The 10,443-nt window shown below is 43.1% G+C and overlaps 1 protein-coding gene across 1 annotated transcript; it reads left to right on the top strand.

Moving 5' to 3' along the window:
* Positions 1–4,293: 4,293 nt before the first annotated feature.
* On the top strand, positions 4,294–9,455 carry T265_07874 (hypothetical protein; the record flags this gene model as incomplete). Its single annotated transcript, XM_009173524.1, has 3 exons — positions 4,294–4,325; positions 8,330–8,496; positions 9,298–9,455. 3 exons carry the CDS (start codon positions 4,294–4,296, stop codon positions 9,453–9,455), a joined length of 357 nt encoding a protein of 118 aa, XP_009171788.1.
* Positions 9,456–10,443: the final 988 nt, after the last annotated feature.

Genomic DNA, 10,443 nt, shown 5'->3' with positions numbered 1-10,443 from the left:
TACAGAAAAAATAATTCAGGTAGGAAAACAGCCAAAATTTTACCAGCGCAATAGAGTAGGCTAAGTTTTTTGTACTCATCAGTCTTCAGAAATTGTCGTGTTGCTTCTGATAAGGGCAATAGTTCGGCATGTTAATGTTGCTCCATTGAGCATTCACGGTTTCCTAGGGCAAATGGAACGTTCGGAGGAACTCATGATGTCCCCTTTCTGTGAACAGTTATATATGTAACTCGTTATTTCAGGAGCCATTTTGTTTTGTTGTTTAGAGTTTCACCAGAATAACACTATTCATTAGTTCCCGCTTTGTGTTTTGACTGAATCTATCGGCGTGAACTTCAGACATGCGGTTGAACTTCGTGAATTAGTGGGTCTCTAAAATTAGTGGCGAAATCGAACGTATCTAATCACGTAAAATTACTAGCTTTTTCGTTAGCGGACTATCGGGCAGTTCACAGGACTCTAATGAAAACAAGTACCTGCTGATGACTGATCACGTTCACCCCATCTCCTCTACTGTTCGTTTTTATGGCTTACTCACGTGTTTCGTTTCTATCAAGGTCATGTAAAAATTAATTCTTAGTGGGAAATGGCTTATTTCATCTTCAGTACCACGCACTGCTTCAGGGAGCAATTCTTTGAAACTTTTTTGCCGCACGACTGCACATTTTTTGCTCTCAACACTTGAAATCCTAAGAGGTTCCACGATTGGTCAGTGTTCTAATCATGGCAAGTCATTAGTAATCGTCCTTTAGTAAATCAAATTAAAAAGGACCCAATATCATCCTTCAAGCTTTCAAAGCTATTGAACCCTCGTTATCAAGAAGACAGGTGTCTGCAGTTCGTTTTCAGATGAATTATGGTAACTGGGTCGTAAGCACTGATTCTCTTCAAGGTAACAATGTGGATATCACCTCCTTCCGAAATGTAGCTAAGCGGAATGATGTGGGTTGCATCCTGATTACCATGGTTTTCTACTCAGTGCAACCTATTTTCTCAGATGGTCTTTAGTCACGTTAGTAGGAAATGAAAAACTAACTCCGAAATTGGTTTGATACACTCTCAGCAAGTAGCCTTAAAGCTGAAAGTAATTTTTCTATCATCTGAGACTTGTGTCTGTGGAGGCCATGACGCTGAAAAAATGACTTTTGAGTTACTTGACAACAAGCACATTACGCCACTGTATTCTGCTGTCCTAATCCATTACGGTTCTGCTGCCCCATGTCCAAAAGTTATGCTCTTCACTGAAGAACCCTTTCTGTATGTCACATTCGTTTTTTTAAATTTACGGTCTTAATGAATGGTTCATTTGTGGACGTTCAGACCATTACTCAATTTGAAATACATCATCTCTTGCTTGATGGACGACAGATGATAGGCTTTCCCGGGAATATCTTCTCCGTGATAGATGTCTACGTGGATATACAGAATTGGGCCACTTGTAGAGGTCCCAGAAATTAAGGCATGGCTACGCATTTCTAACGATATCATGAGCACCAGTTTTCAGTCAATCGGAAAAGGTTCGGAACCGACTGAGAAGTCATCGTTTCAGAAGAGCTTGATAAACAATCAGTAATTTTTATTTGGACAACGTTTAGGTGTGTAAGGGTTCTTTGTACAGAAGGAGCTGATCGGACAGCGGCTCAAAATGGGGTAATGAACGAACTTCGGGGTAGTGGATATCCAGCCAGCTTGATTAGGCGTCAGTTGCGAAGGGTGTTGGTACTGATAGCGAAACCCAGCAGGGAATGGATCGGGATCGCTGTTATTCCATATAAATCAGGGACATCGGAGGTCGTCCGAAGAATTCTAAACACGGCTGACATAAGAGTAGCTTTCCAGAGGGGGAACACTCTGCACTATGCACTGGTGCAATTGAAGAATCGCCTCCCGGCAAACAGAACCAGGAACTGTGTCTACAAAATCAAGCGTAATGACTGCACCAAGGTCTATATAGGACAGACGGCCAGGGAACCACACACCAAAATCGGAGAGCACAGTAGAAACGCAGATGAATATCAAGAAGTACTGAAAGACTCGGCAATTGCGAAAAACACACTGGACAAGGGACACAAAATAGATTTAGAAAATGTTGAGGTTTTGAGGCGAGGACTACGGTTTACGTCGCAGAGACTGATGGCTGAGGCGGTAGAAATCGCCAACATCCCAGTGACTGGTGCAATTGAAGAATCGCCTCCCGGCAAACAGAACCAGGAACTGTGTCTACAAAATCAAGCGTAATGACTGCACCAAGGTCTATATAGGACAGACGGCCAGGGAACCACACACCAAAATCGGAGAGCACAGTAGAAACGCAGATGAATATCAAGAAGTACTGAAAGACTCGGCAATTGCGAAAAACACACTGGACAAGGGACACAAAATAGATTTAGAAAATGTTGAGGTTTTGAGGCGAGGACTACGGTTTACGTCGCAGAGACTGATGGCTGAGGCGGTAGAAATCGCCAAGCATCCCAGTGTTAAAATAATAGAAGGCGTGGAAAAGGCGAGCGTGCAGAGAACTGTTCTATATCAGTCGAGCTAACACGTATTGGTGTGCGGTCATCAGAAGGAAGAATTCCACTTGACCTCACCCCCCCCTCAAACTAAATTGTTGGAACACTCACAACCCCATAAACACCAGGGAAAATCTACGGTTGGCAACCGAGGTGAATCCAACTGGGGCACCCTGAAGTGGAAGCTTAACGAAACAAACCCGATCAGAATTAATTTGAAACTCCCCCAATCAACCAAATCAAAATTTTGACAAACTCACCCACCGACAAGAGCCGTTAATTGACACTCAACACTGATCTAGTGTGGTATTCTGAAGAGCACCAGTCTTCTTTTTCAGTTGCATCGGGCTCCTGATTAACGCGTCGGTGGTCGCGGTCGTATGCCGAATGATTAGGATGTGCTTTTCAGGGCCAAAAATTCACAGTGTGTTCTACTTCGAGAGGAAGTGACAAGTGACTGGTGTAGATTTCGTTCTCTTACTGAAGCTGATCTGTTCTGAAAAGCCGAGAAGTACCATACAGCTATTTCATCAACTGTGTGCATCGCACGAGACTTTAGAGAATTTAGAACCCGAATCCTTCTGGCTAGTAGTTTGAACATTTAATCGTTCGTCCGCGGATCACGTTCGGTCAGGCTTTTCTCGTCGGCGACATGTTGCAAGTAGCATTACGTTCTGCTCTCTCCGAACCTACTTTGTTTTGCCAACTGCATAAGGAATCCACAAATGCATGACCCCATCATGCCAGACAGCACATAAAGCATCGTCAATTTAGGCTAGCTTTGGCCCCTGGATAAGTTTGACCCTTCACACGGTAGCAAAGGAATAGCCACTTAGTGCACTTTGTTGCGCTGTTAGATAAACGAGCCAGGCCCTCAGGTTTCTTCTTGACTAGCGTCTACCTGAGGTGTTGATGTCTGGTTTATTTCAAATAGATTCAACTTCTACGTAATGCACTACTCATAAGGTTGCTGAAAATCCGTCGGCAGCCCACGACTGGTTGGGGCTCATCGGATAGGCGCAGTCCCCGGGTTTCCGTCAACCTTGTGTTCTACTTGAAACCAAATTGCACGAAATTAGCGAATATACACTCATTTGCAAACTAATTTGGTTTTTGGGAACGACGGAATTTCAGGAACCTAATGAGCAGTACATTACAAAGATATACATGTATCGCGATATTTCAAATATCGTAGCAACTGAAATATGAGGCGGCCTGGTGCAGCACATTCAGTTGCCTGAAAACATCACAAACGAGAGATTCAGCTGGGTTCCAGGTACGTCTCTCGAAAACCGAATCAGTTTGCAAATGAGTGTATATTCGCTAAGTTCGTGCAATTTGGTTTCATGTAGAACATAAGGTTGACGGAAACCCGGGGACTGCGCCTACCTGATGAGCCCCAAGAAGGGCGAAACGAGTCGTGGGCTGTCGATGGATTTTCAGCAACCTTATGAATAATACATTCGCTAGATTCAAATTCCTTTTCGCAAAGGGTGACAAAACTTCTATTAACGTCATCGGGTTGGGTGTTTATATCTGTGCTATTTTACAGCTGCTGCTGACGGTGGAAAAGATCGACTGGATCAAGTGGTTATGAAAAGAGAGCGTTAGACATCTGTCGAGGTGTAGGATGAAAAAATTGACTGTCAATTCGATTCATCCAAACGCTTTGCTAGTTCCCAGGACAAACCATAGTTGAACGAATGTACATAATGGAAGGACAGACAGTAACTAAATGTGAAATTCATCTGAATACAAATCCAAACAGTCGATAAAAGCCATGTGTGGTGTTCACAAAGAAATGCTTCGCACGTGAGACCTGTCCTGTTTTTCGGATTTTCAAATTTGAGCGGAAAAATATATTTTATAATTTGTTATCGATTGGCTGAAGAATAATGGTAATTGGTTTGTTCGCTGAGCTGAACAATTTGATTGCAAACTTTCCAACACCAATGGAGGTGACATCGTCAGTGAGTTATTGGGGAGCGTAGTGGTGCGTAGCGATGGGCTGTTTGTGTCAGAACTAACAACATTTTCCTCTATAGAAAGAATGCTGTTTTTCTAAATTCGGCTGCCGGCGTGTATGCAGATCACACATACGTCAACGAATAGCTAGTTCACGGGGCGAAAAACACAACTGCAGTTAATATCAGATACGGGAACAAACCCTTTTGAATCAGGTGTTGGATCTGAACACCAACACTGACAGATGCGCTTGTCTGTTAAACCGTGAGTGGAACGAGCATACAAGTGCTCTAAATATAGGCTGGATCAGAATGGTAAAACACTGGTGGACAATGAAAGCTTTGGTGCAGAAGGTGTCACAGATCCCAAGTTATTGAGGCCAGAATATAAGGCTAAAACGTTCCAAATATTCCCATGGTCGGAATGTTCACACGACTTGAAAATAGTTGAAAAATGTCATAAAAAGGTGAAGATGAAAGCTGAGTTTATATCTGGAACAGTAGGGTGTTTGGCCTGTAAAGCTTCTAGGCCTAGGATGACCGACACTTAAGATCACGTTTTACTATCGACTCTACGCCTCTAGTGGCTATAACATGCCCTAAAAACTGCAGAAATAAAACGGTGGTTATGTGTATTTATATATCTATATAAACGGTTCAACGAAATCAGGCAAGGTTTTGATTGCATACATCTCAGCTGGATAATCACAGATGCAAAGCTTTTGAAAAGAGCAGTAAAAAGTAAGCTGTCTGATATTTTCAGGTTGCACAACTACTCGCTCTAGCGACTGATTGATTTTCAGCCCAGGAAAGTTCAAACTGATACGCATGCAAACCGCAAGTCAATATCTCACGTCCGTACGCCCTAGGGTATTTTCAAATGACAGCGATTCTCCAGTCCAGATGGATACCACCCAAATGATCTCTCATTAATTTACAAGCGTTTTGCGGGTAAGACATTTCCGAGGGACTCGCTTTTCTGTATGCTGCATCTTGACACTTTTGCGCTTTAGGCTATTTTGAAGCAGAATTACCTTGGCTGGTTGCGAACCTTACTTAGGTTTGATTCAAATGGAAATTATATGCTAGACACCTACTACTCAGGTGGATGTTCGTGAGATGGCTAGTTGTACGGGTCTGGGTTTCATTAGAAGAACAATTTGTTAGACCTAGCGTTTGATAGAGAAATCAGTGTGTTGGTTTTAACGGTCAACAAAGAAACGAGTGTAGCTCAGCTATCACTCACAAACGGCTGGCAAGATTGCTGAATGATGACCGCGACCTCACCTTTCGAATAAACGGAGGAGCATTCGAACAGAATAGAATAAGTTTCACATGTCACATCTTTTAAAATCCTTCCGGTTAGAACAGAAAGTGAGCCTGACTTGTCAGGACTTGGAAAGAATAAACGGAATAGGGACAAAATGTACACTGGTGTGAAAAGGTTTTCACTGAGTAGGTCATTTGGACGGACGCCTAGAAACAACTCTTTGGTGGACAGACGGAGGATGGAGTTCTAACTTCTCGACACCCGAAATCACATACCTGAGCTAGTCCTAAAGTAAGCTTGAAATGTAGCTTTTCTTTGGGAAGACAACAAGACAACACCTGAGAGAAATGACCAAAGCACGGTCGCTCACACAGGCATTAGTGCTTTTGAGCAATGACGGGCCCTAGTTTACCAAAAGTGAGTCATTTGGGTATATTTTTATTCCCCCTTGCCTGAAAATCCACGGTTGTGTGGATCGGCACATTTATTAGTAGAAACTTACACTTTCCAACCTGATTTAGTGCTATAAGTTCATTCTGTCTTCATTTCGTCACTCCCTCGAAGAGTCATAATCCAGATGGCAATATCGGCAGCTACGTGAAACGCAAGAACATTGGAGTATTGAAATACTCGCAGGTACGTGTACCAGTGGTGCGCTGATAGACGATCGCAAATGACACCTCAGTGACGCCGAAGCATTTGGAACTACCGACTGGGTGGAAGCTACAAGTCTGTACTTACTCGCACATCGGTATTATTACGACGGCATCAGGAGCTGAAGTGCATCATCGCATTCATGTTCTCGCACCCTGGTGGTGATCGACCACCTATGCACAGACCACCAAAAGTTCGATCAGGTGCAGGGGCCTGTGGAATAAAATCACGATCTTCACTCGTATGTGCGGAAACCCTGGTAGTCCATTTGTTATCGACTGTCCAATCCACATCGCAAATTAAAAACTGGACTCTGATCCGAAAAAATCACGGCATCCCTGAGTTTTCAAGTTGTGTTCTGGTGACCGTACAGACGTTTCGTTTTCGGTCTCGGCGCATACAGCGCTTTTATCAAGTACCACTTTTTCTTCGTGTCATACCACTCAGCTAAAACAGAAGAACTGAACGCTTTGCAGTTAACGTAAACGTATCTCCCTGTTAGATTTTTTGGCCGTTCATGAAAGGGGTATATGTTGAGGGTACTGTCATCCAGTCAGTAGCTCGTCCTCTGTAAGTTTCACTTTGAACTGGTATCCAGAATGACCAACTTTGTAATTTAACACATAAGAACAGCAGTCTGGTGGGATGGCTTTAGCATGACCGATCTGATTCCCAATTAAGAAATGCAAATAAACGGTGAAGGCAGACTATCACCATCATCATCATCATCGACAGCACAACACCAGTTTTCAACATTGGTGTTAAACACTGCATGGGAAACCAATCAGATACAAAATCGTTATCGATCTACACTGCGATTATTTAATCGAAGCGGATGCGTATAAGTTTTTTGAACTAGCTAGTTCACCTATTAATAAAGTCGGCTTTTTTCGAACACGATCGATCACGGACAGCGCTATCCGCGCTGTTTCACTCACTTCTGGTCAGCCTGAGACCATTGAAGATTGTTGACTGACCGAAAGTGTAAACAATTCATGGTGCTTAAAAATGGCTCTACAAGCACCTAGCAATCGTATGATAAAAATCCTTGACCATCATTTAAGTTGTTTGCTCCAGCCTGTCAGTCTGACTGGTCAACTTTGACTGTTTTCATCTATACGTGAGTGGGTACTAACTTCAAGGTACCTCCTGTTTTCAAGTTCCGATTTAAATTTGAACAGCTCGCGAGACTAGCATTTCCCACTAAATTTAGAAGAAATGATTGATTTTGAAATGAAACCCAATCCTGTTCGGGTAAAGTCTTGAATAAATTGCACTGGTGCATCGTCTGAAGGTGACACCTAAATGCGAGCGAATAGGTTCTGATTATCAGCAGATAGAGCCTTGAGCGTTCGACTATATGTGGGTAGTCGGTTTTTCGAGCATAATCTTAATCTAAGAACATTAGAAGTGCACCTGCATACTGACACAGCTTCTAAAAATTCCAGGGCACAGACTTGAACACACCCGCGCAATCTTTAGAAATACCGGTTTTCCTAACCCCATAGATGTACTGATAACTGGCTGACAAGGACAATGGTTAAAATTTATCCAATCAAGAGTCTAATTCGTGAAAGTACGAAAGTTAGTCAAAATACCAACCGTTACACCTGGGTCAACGCTTATGTTTCCAGAACCCAAAGCTAAGCAAGTCAGCCGTACACAGTTGGTTCGAGCGGAACGAACACAAAGCCCGTTCACATTTTACAGCACAATAACTGGACGTGTACAGTGTCAGGCAGGAGTAAAAAAGGGTCCAAAATTGTGTGTTACCTGAGAGAATCTCAGACATTTCTGTCGACAGGCAGTTCGTTCTTGCACGCCGTAATTTCGATTAGCCTGATCATAAACACCAGCAGCCGAAATGGACCTGGAAGAAAATAAATAAAAATACGTCGAATAACGCATACTTTCGCATGATATCCAAGGCCAGTGGACAAAAAATTACTACTTTTCGAGAAATACACTCATTTGAAAATCAATTTGGTTTTCGCGAGAGATTCAGCTGAACCTCTTGATTATGATATTCGTCAACTCAATGTGCTGCACACAGGCCGCCTCATGTTTCAGTTGACACGATATTCGAAATCTCACAGTATAGTTTCATAGGAGAAATAGAGAAAAGAATATCACAAACGAGAGATTCAGCTGAGTCTCCCGTGAAAACCAAATTAATTTGCAAATGAGTGTATTCCTCGAAAACAGTCCAATCCGGGTTCAAGTTGAACATAAGGGGGACTCGGGGACTGCGCTTACCTGATGAGCCCCAAGAAGGGTGAAACCGGTCGTGGGCTGTCGGAGAGTTTCCAGCAACCTTGTGAGCAATTTCCTTCATGAAAATGTTTACTTGTTGTCAAAGATTCTTCGAGTAGATTTTCTTGTTCTATTGTCAGGTTGAATAGGTCTGTCAATTAAGTGCAGGAATAGTAGCGATGATGAGCCAATCTAGACTGAAAAGCCAACAAGCACTGTACAACGTTTTTATGCTTATCGGGAATTATCGAAAATTGTGCATCTCACGGAACTCAAGGTAGCTCCCAACCCTTCTGGCTACGAGTAACTGATCTTCACTTTGATTAGCTAGTACGCACGCTACCAAGAATTTATAAATAGCTAAGAGGACGGCCAACTTCACAGGATGAGTGAAGCTTCCATCTGATAATTTGGCACTCGAGAAGCCAGTATACAGGTCATCACGTGAAGCACATTGCGTGATTGATTGGTGAGCAGTGCTATCGCCCCTGAGTGCGATTTAGTCACGCTGCTCGTGGCCGAACGGTTAAACGTTCGGACTACTAGGCGGGTTATCACTTATATTCGTAATGCACCACTCATAAGGTAGCTGAAAATTCGCCGATAGCCCATGACCGGTTTCGCCCTTGTTCGGGCTAATCAGATAGGCGCAGTCCCCGAGTTTCCGTCAACCCTATGTCCCACTTGAACCCAAATCGCACAAAATTAGCGAACTACACTCATTTGCAAACAAATTTGGTTTTGCGAGACTCAACCGCAACCCAACTGAACCTCTCGTTTGTGACGTTTTCAGGCAACTGAATGTGATGCATCAGGCCACTTTATGTTTCGGTCGCTACGACATTCGAGATGTCGTGATACATTACAAACTAGAGATTCAGCTGTATTCCAAATTTATGAGTGTATTTCCGGTTATCACTTATTTCGGGATGTGCGTATCGCTGATTCACCGTGCCTGTCGCTTTTCAACATAGATTGGCTTTACTTACATGATGGAAGCTCTATTGGTTAAATATTTGTTTAAATTGGACACAGCAGTGACGCAAAATATTTAGGTTTCCACGTAATGTACTCATTTGCACGCCCATCGGGCTTCAATAGGAGACTCAGGTGAACCCCCAGCTGAGTCTGTTTCGCTTTGAAAAATAACCAAGTGATTGAGATAAGCAAGCTCACTGCTTAGCCACGTTAAAACAAATTATTTTGGTTCAAATTCTATACGCCTACCTTAGTTCCAACACATTTTCAACGATCAACTATTCCAAATATACAAATGAACACACGATCAGTAAGCGCTGACAGACTGACTTTTTCTGATTACTTTATCGCAAGAGGATTTAGCAACAAACTGATTTATTGTCAAACCAGTGCAACAAGGTCCAGCACTGGGCGTTGAGCGCGATAATGTTAGGTAGGCATCTCCTTAAAAATCGGGGCCGGTGTGCCACTGGTATGGCATGTTCTGAGCTCCGTATTGGCCGTGTGTCCTTTCCATTTGTTTAAGTACAATTTTAATCGAAATTAGGATATTTCCCGCCTCGAAGTATTTTCTTCAACTGGGTTCACTATTGCTACGAGCTTCGGGGCGACTATTTTGTCGATCTCCTATACCCGCAGTTCGTGCAGTGTCGTGCAACGTGCTTTCGTAATTGTTCGATTGCGATGAACGGGGTGAATGCAGGAATCTGCAAGGCTCGGGCCGCGTTTGCTAATTCACACACCTATGGCGTCAGAATGGTTTATCCCTGAATCTGAAGGGACGTGTGTATCAAGCTACAGTACGGGCTGT

The sequence above is a fragment of the Opisthorchis viverrini genome (assembly GCF_000715545.1).
Source record: "Opisthorchis viverrini unplaced genomic scaffold opera_v5_191, whole genome shotgun sequence".
Lineage (NCBI taxonomy): Eukaryota > Metazoa > Platyhelminthes > Trematoda > Opisthorchiida > Opisthorchiidae > Opisthorchis > Opisthorchis viverrini.
This window is presented reverse-complemented; position numbering and strand designations above follow the sequence as displayed.